Genomic DNA, 22,072 nt, shown 5'->3' with positions numbered 1-22,072 from the left:
GTCAATAAATCAAAGGTAGTAGCGTTAACAAAAGTCGATTCTAAACAAAATTGAATATCTCAGCAAAAAAGAAACAATATTTTTTTTTTGAATATATGTAAAAATAGAGTGTGTACTGTGTAGTATAGTGCAGCAGCAGCATTGGCTTGGCGGACCCCACAATAGTCATAAGGCGGTGCCCTCGAATTAAGGTCATGTCGTGGGACGATATTCAATTCAACAGCCCATGTCCCCAAAACTACCGTGTATTTCTCTGTAATTATCTGTTTATTTTAGTTACAATAATAATAACAATAGTAAAAATTATTATCTGTTTTATTGGACGCATTAGAGACTAGAGAGATAGAGTGGGAGACGGAGAAGAAATGGGTGCTGCTCAATCGGTATCTGAGAAATCCATTCACGAATTCACAGTCAAGGTCAATTCAATTCTGTTCTTTTTTTCCTATTGTTTTTTTCCGGGAAAATCAAGTATTTTTTTTCCCTCAGCAAATGTGATAACATCGATCTTTGATGTTTTTCCTTTTCGGGGGGATTGTGCAGGATGCCAGAGGTAAGGACGTCGAACTTAGCAATTACGAAGGGAAGGTCCTTCTCGTGGTTAATGTTGCTTCTAAATGGTTGAATTCTAAGCCCTTTTGATTCATTTATTCCTTTTTGGGTATATTTCTCGAATCTGATTTTGATTGGTTTCATGATTTTCTTTTTAATGATGTTTGTGCAGTGGCTTTACGGATTCGAATTATACCCAATTGACCGAGCTTCACAACAAATACAAGGACAGAGGTTTGTCTTTATTTTTCTGTTTAAGCATATCTACTATACTTAAATGTCTATGTATATATATATATATATATGTACGTTTCGGAGTCTTGTATGGAAAGTGTATACGAATTCGTATTAATACACCTACATAGAATAATACGTATAAATAATTGAAATTTTCATTACTTTTGTTGGAATTTTTCCTTTTATATATGAGTAGCAAGATTTTTTGTTTTGGTTATTTATGGGTTCATTAAAGGTTCCGAGTCTTTTTTTCCCCGGTTTCAATTTTACTATAATTATAATTAAACTGAAAACCATATTTGATTTGCTTGTATTGTTGTGGTTACAGAGATCACATGTCCTTTCCATTCGTGTAAATATAACTTATTGAATTGCCTTATACTTGATTGAGTTGCAGGGTTTGAGATATTGGCATTTCCGTGCAATCAATTCTTAAAGCAAGAGCCTGGGTCGAGTGAGGACGCTGAAAAATTTGCTTGTACAAGATACAAGGCCGAATATCCAATATTCCAGAAGGTAATTGAAATTCTAATTCTATATTGAATAACAAAGAAAGTGAGGAAAGATTTTTATGAATTTTTGTGTTTTGTCAAGGCATGTGGGGTTTTAACAATTTTGGATCTTACATGATCATAGACCTATTAATGTGGTTATACATAGATGGGTTCAGAGTTCATGCAAATCACTATACAACAAAGAAAGTGATGAAAGGATTTTATGAATTTTTGTGTTTTGTCAAGGCATGTGGGGTTTTAACCGTTTTGGATCTTACATGATCATAGAGACCTATTAATGTGGTTATACGTAGATAGGTTCAGAGTTCATGCAAATCACTATACAACAAAGAAAGTGATGCAAGATTTTTATGAATTTTTGTGTTTTGTCAAGGCATGTGGGGTTTTCACCGTTTTGGAGCTTACATGATCATAGAGACAGAGACCTATTACACTTGGGAGGTTGAGGTTCATCTTGAGGGTTGGTGATACTCACCCACTTGTCTTGCTTTAGAGGAACCAGTAGATTAACTTTTCTAGGTACAGGGTTGTTCTGTAGTTTCTTTCTTAGACTAAGGAGATTTGCTACCAATGGCATTTGATCCCAAGGGATCCTGACCACTGGCGTGTCCCAGTAGGACAAGCTCTTCTGTAGCTTGAAGAACGAAAGAATCATACCCTGGTTTATACACATAACTTTTAAACTTGTAAATTTTAAGACATATACCAAATCTAAATATTTATGTCCTCACCCAAATGTATATGATACTTACAAACTTAAGAAAATTTCAACTAATAATGGATCTAAAAAAAATAAAGTCTTAAGATAAAAATAAATCATAATACACAAAAGAACATGTAATTTTGAGAAATATTCCATAAGATCATTGTTTACTGATTGTCTATGCTGCAAGCTGGTTTTTATTTTGTGGCATCCTTTGTTTCTCTTTTCTTATTATCATGAAAACTGACGAGACACAATGGTAAAATTATGATGGTTTGCTTAGATTCACTCTTGTTGTCTAATTTTTTCTTTTTTCTATATAAAAAATTGGGGTTTTATTTTTATTATTTTTTTTCTAAGGTTTGCTTGGCAAACTTTTTATTTATTTATTTTTAAAAAATAACTTGTTACTAGAATTTTTTTAAAAAAAAAGGTATTAAAAAATTTATTGTACTTTTGTTTTCTCAAACAAATTTGAAAAATAAAGGATGTACATCTTACAATACACGTGTATGTCCATACAAATACAAATTTACAAAAACACATAAAAATCTTAAAAAAAAAAACAAAGAAATAAAAATTTTCATGCATGTTTTTCTATTTTTAAATTTTGAAAATAAAAATAAATTTTTACTTTCATTTTCAATTTATTTACAAAATACTTGGAACTAAATCCTATCAATCTCTGAATTGTTTGAAGTGCATCATTTTTTATTTAGGATTTTACCTTATGCCTCCTTTAGCTCCACCTCACATTGTTGAGTTTTGAGCCCTCTTGTAGGATTTAAAGGAAATGAAAAGAAAAAAAAGAAAGAGAAAATATCATTATTCTAAAAGCTATTGTTTTGCTTCCCGGACTATGAAGGTGTATTTAAGGAGGAGTAATGATTAGCTCTTGAATATTTGCATGATTGAGTTGAAAAAATATTAAAGGTAATTTTTTTTCCTTCTCCAAAAAGGATTTCAAGTCTAGTTGGATAGTATGGTCTAATTATCTTAGACTTCAGTATGATTAAAGCCTGTCTAACACCCTGCTATGAATTAAGGAGAGATTCGCATCTTTACTGTATGAATTGAGTGGTTTGCAAAGTTGTGCAAATCTTAGCTTTCAACTGCTGTTACTATTCTATAAATTTCATTATCTGTTTATCCTTGTACTTTCTTTTGTTGAAAACTAAGGAATGATATTTTTAGACAGCCCTCTTTTCCTTGATATGATGTGATCCTGCGTGAAATTTAGGTAGATCGGATTTCCAAGACTCTTTGAGGCTCAGTCGCAATCTTGCGTAGCATTATAAGTGTCGGAACTTCTAGATATTCTACATATTTTCTGATTTTATTAATTATTTTTAGACTTTTTTGGAAACTCTGATAATGTATGTGATAATATTTCTCAGAAGTAGACAAATAGATCCAGGCAATAAAGAAAAGACAATAGTGATTCATTTGGAGACCAGAAATGAAAGAGATATTTTGGAAATGTGTTAGATATTTCTTCATTTTGCTGTCGTTCTGTCTCTCTATTACACATTCTAAAAAAACACTCTTGTTTAATCGTTTAAAGCATTATTTGATCTGTTATCTATCAAGTTAAAATATAGAAAATACACTTACAATATTGCCGACTATATTGGACGTGTAATTAATAGAATATCTCCTATGCGTAAATGGTACATTGAAAAAGGAGGGTTATGGGGCCTTAGTCTATATTGGAGTACTGCCTGATAACTAACCCATCTTTTGATATATTCAATGACCTAGCAATATGCAGACTGTCATGAGCTTGACATCTATTCTGTACATTCTTTTCATCTTAGGTACGAGTCAATGGGCCAGACACTGCACCTGTATATAAATTTCTTAAGGCAAAGAAATCTGGATTTTTAGGATCCAGAATAAAGTGGAATTTTACCAAGTTCTTAGTGGGCAAAGATGGCGAAGTCATAGAGCGCTATGGCACAAGCACCACTCCTCATGCCATTGAGGTTCTCTCTCTCACTCTCACGCACACGAACTTATAAACACTTTCATCAGACAGAGTTACTAATAAGTTACTAAAATTCTTATGTTTCTCTCTCTCTCCCTTGATGTTTTTTTGACACAGGATGACATCAAGAAAGCATTGGGAGAAGTGTGAGGACTTTCATTCTGTGTTCGGATTCCATCATAAAATTGTTACTCCTGGAATGAAAGGGAAAAAGGAAAAGGAATAGAAGAGTCTTTTGAAGTGCATAATGTCTCTGTTTGCTGCTGCTGTTTAACATTACTTTTGTCCCACTGTCTGTGCCTAGCTGTATTTTTCTTCTCTTATTTATGCTCCCTTACCTCTATGTCAACCAATATTTGTTTTGTTCATAATAATAAGTTCATCGTGACTATGTAATATCTTTTATTGTGATGTATCGATATGTATAAAGTGTAATTAGTATGGTTTCATTACGTTAGCATAAAAAATGCATCTCTTTCCTTCCTTCCAATATTTGTATACTAATGTATATGCATACATTACAAAACGGACAACGAGAGTTACAGTCCCGACAGCTTTGAATTTTCATTTATTAGCTAAATCAGGTTTCAGGAACAAACATTCTCATCCTCAAAATATATTTCATTAGTATTTCATACACCACGTGAAAAATATTCTCACCACTCCTTAAGCGTACCGTAAGAGTCCTGTCTAGTCCGTCCAAACTCAAGCTTCATCATATGCATATATATATATGTGTGTGTGTGTGCATACATATTTTTTATATACAACATCTGCGACAGTAATCTTTAATTATCTGAACCTGTACAAAAGACTTTCTTTTAACCTTATCTTTTTCTGTAGTTTCCTTTTCCACATTGGAAGACTTCCAGTTCCAGATAAGCTTTTTATGGGCCCCCTGTCTCTACTGCCACAACAGAGCATAGCTTCGCACGTGGGCCGGCCCCATTCAAAACATAATCCTTTAGTACACCACGAGAGAAGAGGAAGAGGGCCCATGGACAATGACCCAGGACTACACGTGTGGTGTTCCAAGCCCACTCAAATTGAAAAGGGTGGGCCCAGAATGTTGAGCTTTGTGGGCCTGAAATTGGAAGCCTGGTGAATTGTAAAGTTGGCATGGCTATGAAGGCGCGCGAGATGTCTCGTGTTAACTTAGCTTTTTTGCCCCAAAAGAGTAGCCAGCAATTGACTAATTGACTTTGAATAAAGATTATAAATAGTCACGGCCGGCAATGATAAGTGGCCGGCATATGTCGGACTATTTTGATTATTAAATTTTGTTTATCTTATTTAGATTTAGACTTTGCTTAGGTGGTGGTGGCCATGGCGCACGTGACTATGGGAGACTTCTTCTGATGTTTCCATTTCCTTTTCCATGCATGTGGGGCTCGACACCACTCTATTTATTCAACTTTTCCATGTGTTACTCTTTTTCTGCTTGGCTTGGTATAATAATTATAATTATGTATAAAATCAAAACTAGAGCTGATCATAATCATCAACTTTTTGAATAGCTATGACATAGATTTGAGAGCTTAAATATGTGGTTATTTAACTATAAACGTGTTTAGTATTGTATGGTGTCGAGTTCAATAAATTTAAAGGTTGTGTGATAGTGACAGCCATACTAATTAGATTAGATTTGGGACTCAATCAGTCTAGTTTCTGACGAGATAATTTTTCTTTTCTTTTAATGAGTTATGAGTCCTCACGTAAGATATTTCTATCGAAAAATATCAAAATATCTTGTCTTGACAATTCTCAAATCGAAAGATGAGAATTTATATACAAATTGCACAACATCGCATGTTATAATAATTTGTAAAAAAAGAAAAATAAAATTTATGCTCGTGTTACTTTTAAAATATAGATAATAGGGATGAAATTAGACCTTCAGTGGCCAATCAAAGTGGCGTAAAAGTTTAATAATTGGGTTGATTATATAAAATAATTGTATTTATAAAAACAAAATAATATATAAGTTAGATTATAAAAATTACACAAATATTAAATAAAAATGAGAAAGAATGTAAGTGGGTAAACTATAAAAATAATGTATACAATTTAAAAAAAAGAATTCAAAGAGCACTAATATTATGTTGATCTCAAAATTAAGTAGTAATAAATAGAATGACCCATGATTTTTATATTAATACTAGATACAAATAATTAATTATTAAATTTGTATCATTCTCGTATAAATTTTAAATAAATAAACAATATTATATATAAAAAAAATGATATAAATATATTAAATGAAAAATTAAACTAAACACTATTTATTACTTTTTAAAATATATATATATAATATGATAACTATTTTAAACATAAATGATATTTTTTTAATAAAAATTAAGATTATGTATTATATATTATTATTATTACAATTATATTTTAAAATATTTAATTTATATTGATATAATTATTAAATATCTAGTTGTCTTGTATTAAATATTATTATAATATTTGAATTCATATTAATATAATTAGTAAAAATTAAGAATATCATAATAATATTTTATAACATTTAAATTTATATTAACATAATTATTAAATATCTAGTCTTGCATTATATATTATTATAATAATGATATTTTATAATATTTGAATTTAGATTTAAATTTATATTAATATAATTATTATATATAAGTGTATTTATATTAAATATTATTATAATAATGATATGGTATAATATTTGAATTTATATTAATATAATTGGTAAATATCTATTTTTAAAGCTATATTTAGATAAATATTTAAAATATTCTGTTAAAATTAACAAAACAAACCGTTAAAAACAAAAAATTTCGTTATCTACGTACTTTTTATTAGGGATGACAAAAAAACTCGGCGGATCGGGGCAGGTCGGAGCCCCGACGTGACTGGGGGACCCTGATCCGAATATAAGCGGGGCAAAAACGGGGCGGGTCGAGATCCGACCCGACCCGCTAGCAATTAAAGCGGATCGGATCACGACCCGACCCAGTTGTTGTTGTTGTTGTTTTTTTTTTTTTTGTAATAAAGAAATTTTTTTAAAAACTAATTACTACTACTATGTAGAGTGATCAACGAGTCAAATATATATATATAAATAATACAAAGAATATTTAAGAGAGATAGATGAGAAAATTAATGTTTTGCTTTGAAGTATATTAAATTTTATTTTATTTTAGTATGCAAGACCATTTATAAAAAAAACTAGGTAGCTCATTTATGTCTAGTATGAGAGATTTTTTAGCCATTTTGTTGACGCAGTTCTTCGCCAACAGGTAATTAAGAGAATGAGAGAAAGGGATTAGTGCTAATAATGAACCGAAACAGATATATGATCTTAGGAAATGAAAAGGTGACTCAAGACACGGTTTTTAAGTGGTTCAAAGGTTAAAATCCTTCTACTCCACTAGTCAATATTATTGCTCTATTCTGGGTGTATGATTACAGGATATTTCTTACAAGAGATCATCCAACCCCTATCAAATCCCAGGGTCTCCATATTTATAGGAGAAGGCACCTGGGAGTTGGTAAGAAGGTCTTCCTGTGACCTTCTTACCTATCATATCAACTCTGTGACATTCATGATTAATTCCTAAACCTGACACATAAGTGTGGTCAAATCAATAGGTAAGGAGATAATGGGCCGCACGGCCCAACCCAGTCGTGGGTGTCTGAATACACATGTTCCTGCGACGTATCCGAGAAGTCAGGGGCATATCAGACACGTGATGCCTGATATATGCACGTTTACCTTGCGTGTGTTGACTTTACAAAGGGTCATTGCCTCCATATCCAGCTTGTACCACGAGTTGGATACTTAACTCGACCTTCGGCCTTCAGAGTCCGGACTCAGGTCTTAGGCAATCTTGGCGAACCCTTGGGTTACCTCGAGCTAAGGAGGTACGACCTTATGACGGAAGCTCCGGTCTTGGAGATGTCCACGAGATAATCATGATTAGGTCGCAGCTCAGCCCACTAATCAGCCCGTGGGAAAATCAGGGCGTACATCTGCCCCCCAAGCCCTTGCTCGTGGTATACCATGTCGTATAAGACCACAGTAAGGGCTTTTAGGCTTCCCCATGAACTCTTCACATTCCACCTTTTACGCAGGTGCCTGATACGTGGAACATCGTGGTTGGTGACAGTACGTCTTACGAGAATCGCATTTAATGGCCTAGCCTATGCCCAGCCATCGTTCCGTATTTCGAGTGGAGGGCCTCGGATCCCTCATCAGGGCCATCCAACGACCCTCTACACGTGACCCTTCACGTATATAAAAAGGGGTGGGCACCCTACACATGGGCCACCCTTTCATTTGAAATTTCTCAGAACTTCTCTCCTTCTTCTCTCTTCATCTCAGAAGAAAAAAAAAACCCTCTTCTCTGTGACTGCTACACTCAGCGTTCAAGAAACTCAAACGTAAGGATTTATTCAAAGCTTTGGAAGCCAACACTCCGACGAAGCTTTCACCTAGGCGATACCTTCATCCACCTCCCAGTCAAACACTATAAGCTTCCTGACCATGTGTGTTTTGAAAATATATTTCACTGTAGCTTAGGTAAATATTTTACTGTAGCCGCATGCAAGGGTTTACTGGGTTTTGTGGATACGGAGGGTGAAAGCCTTTTTTGGTTAGGGTATTTTTGCTATAGGAAATCACTTAAGAGTATGGTTTATAGGATGCTTTTTCTGGGGATGATTTATGGGTAGGATTTTTGACATATTTTGGGTGCAAAACCGGGTAGCTTAGGGGACACGCCTCACAGGCAGTTTTGCCAACCTTGCCTATCGAAAATTTCCCCCCAAGGAAAATTTTATCCTGACCCTCCTGACACACGAATTCCGAGTAATCGGGGATTTGTTGGGAGCACAGGCGCGTGTTCATTGAATCGCGTGGTCCCACTCTCCACGGGCTGGGCTTACCTCAGCACGTGCAAATAACATTTGATTTTTCCTCACGCTTGGGTCGCCTTTTCTGAAATATTTTCTTTTGTTCGTTAGGCGACCAGATGGCACCGAAAAGGAACGCCCCTAAGAAGACCGTCGGCAGCTCGGCCTCACAGCAGGACAAAGGAAAGGCGGTGATGCCGGACTCCCCAATCCCCAACTTTGGGCCGGTGGTGGAGCAGGAGGTTGAGGTCGCCTCCGATGCCTTCTTTGAGGCGGAGAGGATCGTCTCAAAGGTCACCGACCAGACGAAGATCAACAAAATCTTTCTCTCCCACAACATCACCCTGGGGAGAGCATCCGTGGTGGCCCGGCCTCCCGCGGAAGGCGAGCGGAGCTGCGCGCCGCTCGATGAGGTATTCGCGGCCTGGAGCGGCGAGCATTTCAAGGCGGGGGCATTCCTCCCGCTGGACCAGTATTTTGCGGACTTCCTCAATTATGTGAGGTTGGCGCCATTTCAGCTCCCCCCCAACTCTTATCGGTTGTTGGCGGGGTTGAGATATTTATTTTTGAAGCACGAGTGGAAGGTCCCCACTCCAGCGGACATTTTATACTTTTTCTGCCTCAAGGCTAGCCCGGATCAGCGGGAGCGAGGCGACGGGTTTTACTACTTAACCCGATTCCCCAATACGGCTGCGGTCATCGAGCTGCCCAGCCACCCCAACGACTTCAAGGATCAATTCTTCATGTCGACGGGGTTCAGGAATTGCGAGCTCCACTACTTCAATCGTCCTTGTAAGTGTTTTTCATCCTTAGCTCGTAAATTAAGTGTCGTTTTAGCTCCTCCCGTACCCCTTTCTGACTTAGACTAATTTTGCAGCCATCTTCGCGAGGACAGAGAAATCTGTGACCCTCGGGGCTCAATACGAGACGCTGGCGGGCTTGCCCCCCAGCGAGAAAGATTACCGCGTGCTCGTAACAGACGAGACGATGATAGCCCGCAAGCTGATTTTCCCAAATCAGACTTTAAACCTCAGGAGGCCCCGGGGGCTGTAACGCCCTACTTCCTTAGAGCCGCTACTAAGTGAGTTTTTAAGACAAAACAGTGTGCAATGAACTCGCTAACCGAGGTTTTGAAACAAAAGTGTGACTAATTAAAAGTTAAGGCTGTAATCTTTGAAAATGCGTTGTTTCATTAAAACTTCTATTATTAAACATTTGGGATCCCAAAATGAGGTTTGAAAACTAATTACATCTTGAAATAAGGTTACAGTTGAGAAATCATAAAATCATAGATTATTACAGCCATTTTCGAATAAACCCCCAACCAAAGCAGTCGGGCAGGCCAAACATGTACGCGTCGCTTCACGCTCTCCGTACTCATGGTTGGTTGACTCAGTCCTTGCTTCTACCTGCCACACGGAGCACCCGTGAGCCGAAGCCCAGCAAGAAAACCCAAATAATACATAACATATGCAATTCATATAGCTGGCATAATTCACTGATAAATAGGAAAACCATCATAATAAACAAGCACGGTCGCCCCAGAGGCCTTACCAAAGCCTGGGGTTTCGGTTCTCACCGCGAGGATAACTCATGTATCCCTTGGGTCCCACCCTGAATATAAGCATCCCATGTGCTGTGTGTTACTTTCGGCCCCACGGCCGTACCCGGCCTACGCCGCACTCGGCCCTTGCCGTTCATTTCATTATAATCACACATATAGTACATTCGAATAATCATTCACACACATCATGATTCATTTAAGGTTAAACATATGCACATAATACAATCTGGGGCCATGCCCTATTCTCGGGTGTTACGGTTTTCTTACCTGTGTCCCGAGCTTCCTGATGCACTCACGCCGCGAGCACGGTCCTCTAGCACGAGCCTCTCCAATAACCTAGTCACAACACACAAGAAACATCCCTCAACACTAATCAAATCAAGGACCGCTTCCCGGGACCAATCCCGCACTCCCGGGACCTCTAAAACCTTAAAACAACACCCCGGAGACATCCCCCGAACCCCCGGAGCAAAGGCCTAAAATTGCCTAAAAAATGCCATCCTAAAATTAGCCTTGTGCCGCGGCACAACTTTCTTGTGCCGCGGCACCCAGATAACCAGAGGCTCCCCGCCGCGGCATGCAAAACCCGTGCCGCGGCACGCCCTCGCAGACCCAGAATTCTGGGTTTTTCCTTCGCGTTTTCCCGAGCTTCAACTTCCCCAAATCACCCTAAACCAATACCTAAACCCCAAAATCAATTGCAAACATCAAATGAACCATCCAACAACTCATAAACTCTAGATTCAAGCTCAAAACACAAACATACCCAACAATCCACCCTTAGATTGCAAAAATCAGCAACTTCAAACTCAAACATTAAAACTTAACTCAAGCTATAGATTTCACAATTCAAAACAGAAATCAAACTTAATTGCTCATAAAATCCATACCTCAAGTGGAGAATCCACCCTACAAGCTCCCTTGATTCACCTCCTAAGCTCCCACTTCAGCCCATTTTCCTCTTCTTCTTCTTCTTCTCATTGCCCTAACTCTCATTCTCTTTATTTTAGCAAAGCCATCATATAACTGAAATGCCCAAACCGTGACCCACTAAAACCCAGCTGAGAATTGCCTATTACCCTTGCCAAATGACCATTTTACCCTTTCCTACTAATCCTCCTTAGCTAAACCTCAAAGGGCACTTAAGTCTTTACACTTCATTTCAATTCTATCACTTTTTACCTTAAAACTTGTTACCCACAGCAGTAACTAATGGTTACCCAGGTTACTAAATCTCCAATAACCATTACCCGCTAAATCTCAACTTAACCATAAAATTCCCGAAGTACCCCTAGGCTCCTCCCGAGCCGGGTACAACATCCCGTTGTGACTTTTAGACTAATTGGCTCACTAGGACCGTCTCGATGCGTGCATCCTGATAATAACACCACACTCACATGGCACCATTCACATAGTACAATTATCATAGATATGCCCTAACATGGCCAGATTACAATTATGCTCATTATAAGATAATCAGGTCTACATGCATACTAATTCACATAGTCATGCATCTCAATTAATCAAATAGTCATACAACGTGCAATCAATCATAATCATGCATTAAACTTATTAAAGTCACACATAAATCCCATCATGCCCTCCAGGCATACTGCTCCAGGCCCTTAGCCTTAACACTGAATTTGGGTCGTTACAACTATCCCCTCCTCATGAGAATTTCGTGGGGCATTTCTATTTTTATCTATATACTACTATAATGACAATATTACAATAATTATACAGAATATTAAATATACATTTTATATATAAAATATATACAACTTATGAAAGTTATACATCCGTAATAAATGTGTGTGATATGGAAACTTTCCATTTCAACTTTAATACTAATTGATGATTCTAATCAATATAAATCAAATTAATAAATAGAAAACATTCAATTAATAAAAAATATCTCAGTCAACCACCCATTTCATTTTTTAAAATTATGACTGAAAATAAATGGGAACATCAAGAGATCCTTCTCCACCATATGGTTGGCTTCATCAAAAATATATTGGATTATGGAGTTTTTTTGGTAAACCAAAAGGTATACTACGTACAGCCAGCAACAAAGGCTTCACAACAATACTATATATACAAGAATTTATCTAACTTTGATCATCAACATTTTATGGGTTAAGAGTTTCCTCTACCAATTGGGCACCATTTTTGTCGACCAAGAGTTACAAGATTGATAAACATCAACTAATTTGTTTTGTTCATTGTTAATGGATAAGCTCTAAGTTAAATTGTTATTAAATAATATTACCAAGATATTGAGAAATTTTATGGTTTTCTTTTAGTTTTTCACATGGTGACATTGCATATGCGAACATGTTTATTATGAAACAAATTTGGTTATTTATTCAAAAGCAAAAGATAAATAGATAAGTTTATAACTTATTTTTTAAAGACCAAGCGTCAATAAGTGTAATTTTATGACAAAAAAAAGTTTATAATAGGACATTACTAGAATTAAAAAAAAAGTTTATATTTGTAATATAAAATAAACAAGTGTTAAACAAAATTATTGATATTAATTAGAGAAAATAAACAATTTTGATTATTATTTAACAACACATTGGACAGAATGATATGTCCTGATTTTGGTTTTCGACATTATGGCATTGCATATACAAAAATGTTTAATATGAAATAGATTTTATTATTTAGCCAAATACTACAAATTATGAGATTAGTTTATATATTATTTAAAAAAAAAGACCAATCATCAATAATAGGGATAAATTTTTTCATTAGAAAAAAAGGACTAATTTTATGTAAACAAAAAAGTTTATAATAGTACATTACCAGTAAGAAAAATGTTTATATATGTAATTAAAATAAACAATGTTAAACAAAACTGTTGATTATATTATATTAGATTATTAGTCTGAGAAAATAAATAAATATGTTTATTATTTACCAACAGTTTGTACACAAAGATAGATGTTGGTTTTAGCTTTTGTCATGATGGCACAGCGTATACAAAATTGTTTATTAAAAGAATGATTATGCTAAATATTAAAAAAAACAAAAATTGAAAAAAAATAAACAGACTAGTTTATAAATCATATTTGATCAAGCATCAATATTTAGGGTAACTTTATGTAAACAAAAAAAATATATAGTGCATGTAAAAAAAAAAGTTTACATATATGTAATATACTAGTGTATATTTACTTAGTTTTATTTAGAAAATTTATTAATTATTTTTATAATTGTCATATAAATTTTAAATAAATAAATAATATTATATATAAAAAAATGACATAAATTTATTAAAATAAAAATTAAACCAAAATATTGTTTACTAAATATTTATTCTAACTAGCAAAATTTTATAAAAATTAGGATTATATATTATATGTTATATATTACTATAATACTAATATTTTATAATATTTGAATTTATATTAATATAATTAATAAATATTTATTTTTAATTAGTTTTAAAAGTATATTTCATTAAATATTTAAAATATCCCGTTACAATTAGCAAAATAAACTGTTAAAACTAAGAATTTTTATTATCTACACATTTTTTTTATATAAAAAGGATATAAAATAAAAAACCAATAAATAATGTTAAATAAAACTATTGATATTAGATTAGATTATTAGTGAGATAAGCTAGCCATTTGTTTAATTTTAACGGTAATTTGTTTAAGTCTAACTTAGGAGTTATCCAATATTATTTTTAGGTGATAGACGTATGAATTACGGAAGATTATATCTTTTAGTCTATATTAGAAAAAAACCAATAATATACAAATAATCTAAAAAGAAAATATATAAAAATGGAGGCAACAAATTACCAATAACAAAATAAAAAATATATATTTTAAATAAGGAAATTAATAACAAATAAGTTGAAATTGTCATATAAAATGTATATTATACAGAAAATATGTTTTCAGTATATATATGGTAATAAAAAAATTAATGTAATAGATGATGTAATTTCCCCTCTTTAATAATAATAATAATAATAATAAACTTAGTTAATAGGAGATACCCTTATTTTGGTTAGAGTCCTCTCGTATCTCCTTTGAGAATTATTAATACAAGAAAGTCTTTTTAGAATTTTGTTTTTATTTAAAAACTACTAAAGTGTGTCTGTTAAAGGGATTACTAGTTTCTAAATTTTGTGTCAAGAGGTGTGAGCTTGATTTGACCATCAAATTGCTTTAAAACTTTTTATGTACAAGCAGTACCCTACTATTATCTACTAGGAATAGTTGCACCTTCTTGTCTCTGTTTCTATATTATCCCTTCTAATCCCTAATTACTACTTAGCTTCAACGGTTTCTTTCGGACTTGGTTTAGACCACATGTTTTCTTGTGGGGTTTTCCTTTTGAACCTCTCTATCTATCTATCTATCTATCTATATGCATATAATAATGTATAAACGATATATATATATATGTATGTATTTATATATTACCATGGTCCATCAATAATGCTAATTAAGCTAAATAACGGTTCATTTGACTTACACATCCATATCAAATAATAATGCTAATAATGAATATAGACAATTATAGAGATTATCCTAAAGAACAGGTAGAACAAGTGTAGTATAACCATTCACGCATCACTTTAATTGTCATATTCAATTCAACTACTAACCTAAAAGCTTTCTTAGCCAATATATATGTTCTTTATTTCGATCAGTCATCCACAAATAATCAAATCAATGTAATATCAATATGTTTACTTGGTAATGACCCAATTCACATACTCTAATAAACAATATACGAATATGTATATACATTTATGCATTAACCTACCTATGTGGCTGACTGGCCAAGAATTTTAATGGTGAGGAGTCACAATCAAACACTTCATAGTTGGGGTATTGCCAATTGCTTAGCTGCACAGATTCCTCTTGTATCAACTTGTGCCTACAAAGCAAGATGTGGATACAACAAAAGGGTATACATTTTTTTATTGAATTAAATTCTCGATACAAAAATTAGCTAGCTGAACGAATATATTAATAATATACCGTCCCGATCTTATTATATACACCTTATCTGCATGCATGAACGTAATCATCTTTAAATCAAGAAAAATACATATGTTTTCATGTCTACCAATTAGTCACTATTTTAATCTTTAATATTGAATTAAGAAAAAGGACAACGTATAAAGCTTCACATATATGCATGCATATTGTAGCAATGGAAGACAAGGTGACCCTCCAAAGGGCAGAGTTGCTGTAGGGTCTTTATCGATGGGGTGTGTCAAAGGGGACAAGGCTTAATAGGTCTGCTTTGTCACGTAACCAAAACAGTGGGGTCAGGTCCCATTGGCCCTAGTCCCCAGGGGGTCAAGCTTTGTCAACCACCACAAATTTGCATTCTAGGCATATCTGCTCTCTCAATAACAACTCTTCTAGCTACTCATATCTATAAATAAATACATGTGTTTGATCTCAATGATTCAAAACCATATCACTACTAATCTGATCAACCTCTTTAAATTCTAGTCTCTACCCACTAAACTACTCGAAACACTGATCCGAACCCATAAATTCCAAGTGAACATTGCTTGGGTTTTCTACTGGGAAAATGGCAGCTGCAAATGCATTCTCCAACACAAGAAGTACTAGCTCGAAGGTCCGGACATGGCCAAGGTGTTCTAAGCAGATTAGAGAGCAGAGAGCAAGGCTTTACATCATATGGAGGTGTACCGTGTTGCTCCTTTGCTGGCATGACTGAGGTCACCGATGGTGAATTGAGTTGAGTTGAGCTAACTTGAATAGTCCAAGTTGTAATTAAGCTCAGATCAAGCTTCTTGATTAAAGGGTATTTGTAGTTTCTGATGATCATGAAGGTTTGAGGTCTCAATTCTTGGTGATCAATCCTAGGGTATTCCTTCGGAATTGTGTTATAGGGGCATATAGTGTAAGAGCAATATTGACTTTAGTTTTTTAGCTAATTAGAGTAGAAAGATAGACAAAGCTTGAAGCATATGTACATTTACCATATCAACAAATCTTATAATATCACACCTTTTTTCCGTTCTTTCTAATTGTGTTTGCTTATTCGTATTGTATTTTTTTTTTATCAAGAATATTATGGGTAAAATGGACCATTGTGCAAACCTTATCAAGAATGTGTGAACATGGTGGCTAAGGCCTGTTTGTTTGTGATTTGAAACTGAATTAGTTCTGGCAGCTAAACAAGGGTCTTGAATAATACAAGTGTCATCGTTTGATTACCTGGATCAAAAGCGATTCTGTTTTTGTCGTTGACCGTCGTGATTAAACAAGGATGTAATTAGTTATGAACTAAATCATTTGACTCGATCATTCTGTTATTTTTCCTTGATTTTCGGCCTCGGGTTGGGTCCCTTCAAATGGTTTAGTGAATCAGTATCAATTGCTTTTAATGTACAGCATCTGATGTGCGGATATTTGTATAGCATCTTATCAATGACACTAAGGTTCTCATTTTATTTCTCCCAAAAATTATAAATATATAAAAAAACAATCTCAGAATTTGAGATCTGAATCAGGTTTGGCAGCACCACCAAGAGGTTTATGGGACTTAAAAATCCATGTAACGATTAACCAGGGTGCTGAAACCCCCTTCTCCACCCATTGATCACGTGTGAGATTGCATTGTCTCTAATGTCCAATTAGGCAACTTAGCATATATACGCTTCCAAAACCTTCACTCGCAGTTGGTCTATAACCTTTAAAAATTATTTAAGGCCTAATTTTGCTTTCCTTGGCCAATATATAAATAAGGAGAGTCATGTATCTTTTTATATGGTGCTTCACAAATAGTATGGTAAGTTTATGCATGTGCTAACTCTAAAGAAACAAAAACAGGACTATTTATCATTACGCATAATCAAATAAATATTAACATAAACTGATTTAGTACTCTCGGACTTTAAAATCTTTAACACTCACCTGCCCCCTTATTGTTTCAACTTTCAAATATGTACAACTAATAATATCTAGATATAGTAATTACATACGAGTGCAGACTCCATTCAAAGCGTCTGCTTATGAGTGTAGGATACTAGGCAAGTGAAATAAAAATAGAAAATCGTGGATCTCTATGCCATTTTCACCATCCATGTCTCGGTGTCTGCGTCTTTTATGATATCCCACCCGTCTTCTGAAAGTTCATTCTGATCTTGCTTCTTCATGTTGTTCTCTTCGGCTCTGCTTATCGGTGGCACATCAATGATTGAGGAACCTGGACTTGAGTCATCTGGCTTCTTAGAAGACTTGTCTTCCTCGTGAATCAATGCAGATGCCAAGCTTTTCATGGACGACCCCGATGAAGCTAATTTGCAACTCGTCTGGCTAGACGAAACGGACATGCTTAGAGGAAGGCGTTTGTCAAACTTTTCCTTCAGCAAACTAACATCCTGACATATAACAGAGATTTCCCCTCTGCAAAAGAGAAGCATGCTATGTTATCTCTTCACTGAGATTGACGAGGGGAAGAAATAACAATATTTAAGTATAGGGACACTAAAATTAGATAATAAAATGCAAAACAACCAGACATTCAAGATTTCATAATTTAATCAGATACAAAGGAAAACTTACTGTAAAGTATCCAAAATGCGACCACGGTTCATCAAAAACTCTCTTAACTGCCAGATCAAAGCAGAAGAATGAGTCACTAACTGTTAATTTTTCTTGAACAAATCAATGGTTAGTCAAAAGAGTTACCTTGGAATTCTCGTCAGCCGCCTGTGCTATTAGCTTTGCCTCCTGAACCACATTCTCCATAATCTCTTCTTGTTCAGCAAGTGAAATCCTAGCAGATTCTTCCTTTTCTAGCTTTTCCTGCTCAGCTGCTTTCTTTAGATCTTCCGCCACAGCTAGCCGTACTTCCAGGGTTTTCCGCATCTGCATGTAGAAATAGATTACTAAATGAACAGAGATATAAACACACACACACATATATATATTGATATGAACCTCATCAAGAGTTGCTAGTGATTTGTCCTTTTCATCTGACAAACAGAGAAGTCTAGATTGAAGCTCTCTCACTTCTGTTGCTAAAATTGCCTTCTCTCCATACACTTCTCCAGCTTGCTGCACGCACATACATATTTGTAAATATACAAAGTTTAACGCTCACTTATTAGACCAGCTTAATTCAAAATTGGAAAAAATAAAACATAGTCTCACTGAACGACAACTAACCATGCTATTTGCTTCCTTTGCATGTTCCAGCATTTGTTTCAGTTCCTCAACCTTGATCAGAATATCCAACCCTCCAAGAGCAGCTTCCTCTTTTGCACGCTCTGCATTGCTCTCCTGAATTTCCACTTCTTTCATCATGTTAATGACTGACTCCATCGCAGAAAACAAGGTTTTCTGCACCATTTTTGTCTAGTAATTAGAAACTTGGAAAAAAGAATGAAAAGAAAGGAATGTAAAACAAAATATACATATTAAGAAAATGTGATCATGTCTGTTGGCAGATGGGTGCAGTGCAGATGTCCACGTCCTTGTATTATATTCCAAAACTACCTTACTATACTAGTAGTAAAAAAAAAACGAAGATATTTTCGCACGTATGGCTGCTTCTATCCTAAAATAATTAATCTTATCCTCTCTTCCATCTCCCTATATACTCTATATTGATCTAAAAACTTCAAAATATTTGTTCTGGCCCTCATCAGTAAAATAATTTGTTAGCCAGAAAAGGTAAAAGCAGAATGATAAAATTTAGCTGCTTAAAATTTGAAACCTTAGAAAGGAGAGCAAAAATTGGTATGTACAACAACTATCCCTTATTGAGCTAGGTATGATTAAGTTGATTTACTAACATGATTTACTTCTCCAATTGAATGAAAAAAAGAACAAACAAGAAATGAGAATTTGTATTCAGTCAAAGACTTTTGACTTCGCTCACAATTTAGGATATATATTTGCCGTTCTCAAGCTAAATAATTTACAAATCATCAGTACCTTATTGTTCTTGGCATCTTCAATAATCTCATCAAGAATATCAATTCTGGAAATTTCATTAGATTGTAAAACTGAGCTGTTTTCAGAGATGTCATCCTGAATGCTGCCTGTTTTACTAGCAACAGAACAGTCTTTCTGGGAAGTAAGACTTGAAAAACTCCTTGCTTGATCTTCATCATGAACATTAGCCATAAAATATTCTCGCTTTTCCACCTCAAAGGATGGGTTTTTCAAACTATCATTAAGCCCCTCAGTTGACACACCAAATTGGCTTTGGTCAGAACTTACTATGGACATTAATAAGTTGGGTGAAAAAAAAGTTTCAAATCCAGTATCCGTGCACTCTTGCTCATCATCAGCTCTTATTAGCTTTGCAGCCTTTGACAGGACACGATCAGCCTGATCTAACTCCAACGCAATTTCCTTATGGATTTCATTAGTGTACAAATCTATTTTGTTATCACCATCATTTTTAATATCTGAACTTGAAGAGTTAGATCCATTCATTGACTCATTCAGATGTATGCCATCAGCATGCAGAGCACCATTTGTAAAATCAATATATTCCCCATCTTCATGACTAGGAGATATTAGTTTTGAAGATATCCCTGAATCTTCTATCTCAACCCCAAGAGTGATATCAGCATGTGTACCATTTGCACCAGCATTATCTTCAACATGTTCAAATGAACTGGATCCTGATTCCGTAGAAGACTCAGCACCTGATCGGCAACAGATTTGGCATAAGCATATCAATCAAAGGAGTGAATTCCACCCAACAAACCATTTAAGAAAATGAGAAAAGGAAATATATGATTACATTTAAAGCTTGGTTTAGAATTTGGAATTTGTTGTGAAAGAAAAGACTAGGAATAAGAAAGAGGAAACATGTTAACCTAAAGTTGTATAATATTTGCTTTTGCAATTTCTCTCTTTTCTAATATAGTTGTAAAAAAATACCCATTTTTGCTCGAATAAAATAAGTTCTACGGATGTCCGTACAAAATACCTCTAAAACTCCCAGCATTGGGAGAAATGATCACGGGAAAAGTTGAATTTCCACTACCCAAGTGAGGAAGAACATCAGTCAGAATGTCATTAACAGCTGCATCAGCATCTTTTGAATGTTCAATAGCAACAGCCTTCAGAATGCGCACATCAATCTACCAAGGAAAAAAACAATAACAATGAGAAAAACAAATCTCAACTTCTTATATCTCTTCTAGATTTAATATAACCCTTGCGCTCGAATTAAAATAGCACTAAGCATGTAGAAAAAAATATTTCTAATAACCTTTAATAAAATAAATTAACATAAAAAATCAACTCCCATTCTATTAACCAAAAAAACCTTACAGATTCTAAGAATTTAAAGAAGCTCAATCAAATTCGCATGCCACTTCCTTACTTAAAAACTCTATAATCCTAATGAATTATACCTTCTTTAAAATTTCTCATTATACTACATTATTAATATCATCGTTAAAAAAAAATAAACAACAATAAAACACTGTGCAAATTGATGCAATATAAACGATAAAAATATTTAAACCGACTTGAAACCCATAGTCAAAGCGAAGCATACACCTGAGGAAAAACCTCTTGCAAGCAGCGGAAAACCGACTTGAAACCCATACTCAGAGTCAGAGCTATCAATCTGTATCAAACATAAACACGAATAAGATTGCTTATCGAACAAGAATAACCAAAAAATTATAAAAACTTTTTCTGGATGGGGACGAACCACCAAAATTCATCACAAATATGAAAGAAAGAAGAAAAAAAATAGTTATCAAACGATGATCACGAGTAATGAAATTGTACAAAAATCATTTTAGATACTGGAAAACAGAAATGACAGAATCATTATACAATTGAGTCGGAAAAATATACAAAAATAATTTTACTGAAAATGTGTGTTTTCATTTTGAAGATTGACGGCATCCAAACAGAACTTTAGGAAACGATGGAAGGAAGTAGTACTGACCTTTCAGAATTGAGAGGAGAGGAGAGGAGAGGAGAGGAGAGAGAACTGAGAGAGGAGAGGAGAGGAGAGAGAACTGAGAGAGGAGAGGACAGAAAGGGTTTTGTACGGTATTTGTAGTGTGCGATTATTATCGGGAGAAGCAATAACTGATGGACCGGGCAGACCTAGGCAAGGCAGCTAAGTAAGGAATTGGATTTATCTGTCTTTTCGCACTTGCAAGGTTATTTTAGTCATTTCAGTCTTTTTCGCATTGCGTTCTTTTGTAAAACATGGAAATTTCCACTTACTCCCGAGTCCCAACCCAAACAAACCAATGCCATGTGTGTAATTTAATTTGTAGCCATAGGACAGTATGCCCCTCATGTGTATCCATATTTTAATATATATTAATAATAATAATTCCAATCTAATATTTTTTTTTCTCGCAAGTTCTGTTATAAAATTAATTGATATTTTTGCGACAAAATTATTTAATATTTTGAACATAGTATTTAAATGACTAAAGGGTTTTTACGAGAAAAAAAATACCTACTTTCTAAAATATTGAACCTAAAAGATTAATATAAAATTATTAAATTTATACTTCAAATTATAAAAAATAACCTAAATCAAATCTAAAGTTGAAAATAATTTTATTTAATAAAAAATATTTTCAATTAAAAAAATAAATTGATAAAAAA

General features: G+C 34.4%; 3 protein-coding genes across 4 annotated transcripts; 2 read left to right on the top strand and 1 right to left on the bottom strand.

The window, feature by feature from the left end:
• Positions 1-226: 226 nt before the first annotated feature.
• On the top strand, positions 227-4,443 carry LOC133792248 (probable glutathione peroxidase 5). 2 transcript variants are annotated; one of them, XM_062230164.1, is made up of 7 exons: positions 227-245; positions 332-419; positions 544-620; positions 725-786; positions 1,187-1,305; positions 3,825-3,992; positions 4,112-4,443. In XM_062230164.1, exons 2-7 carry the CDS (start codon positions 366-368, stop codon positions 4,142-4,144), a joined length of 513 nt encoding a protein of 170 aa, XP_062086148.1. In that variant the 5' UTR covers positions 227-245; positions 332-365; the 3' UTR covers positions 4,145-4,443. The 2 variants fall into 2 exon arrangements, with proteins under 2 accessions (XP_062086148.1, XP_062086141.1); XM_062230157.1 differs by lacking the exon at positions 227-245 and having other exon boundaries at positions 265-419.
• Positions 4,444-15,842: 11,399 nt separating this feature from the next.
• Positions 15,843-16,488, top strand: LOC133792234 (small polypeptide DEVIL 14). The gene has a single exon (XM_062230143.1). It carries the CDS (start codon positions 16,026-16,028, stop codon positions 16,173-16,175), a length of 150 nt encoding a protein of 49 aa, XP_062086127.1. The 5' UTR covers positions 15,843-16,025; the 3' UTR covers positions 16,176-16,488.
• Positions 16,489-17,280: 792 nt separating this feature from the next.
• LOC133792228 (uncharacterized) lies at positions 17,281-21,478 on the bottom strand. Its single transcript, XM_062230140.1, has 10 exons — positions 21,462-21,478; positions 21,393-21,428; positions 20,993-21,062; positions 20,415-20,568; positions 19,406-20,127; positions 18,635-18,808; positions 18,407-18,523; positions 18,155-18,334; positions 18,029-18,075; positions 17,281-17,869 (listed from the first exon to the last, which is right to left on the bottom strand). The coding sequence occupies exons 3-10, from the start codon at positions 21,038-21,040 to the stop codon at positions 17,527-17,529; spliced, it is 1,785 nt and encodes a 594-aa protein (XP_062086124.1). The 5' UTR covers positions 21,041-21,062; positions 21,393-21,428; positions 21,462-21,478; the 3' UTR covers positions 17,281-17,526.
• Positions 21,479-22,072: the final 594 nt, after the last annotated feature.

Source organism: Humulus lupulus, chromosome 1, assembly GCF_963169125.1.
Source record: "Humulus lupulus chromosome 1, drHumLupu1.1, whole genome shotgun sequence".
Classification (NCBI taxonomy): Eukaryota; Viridiplantae; Streptophyta; class Magnoliopsida; order Rosales; family Cannabaceae; genus Humulus; species Humulus lupulus.
Note: the sequence above shows the minus strand (reverse complement) of the source record. Positions and strands in the feature narration are given on the sequence as shown.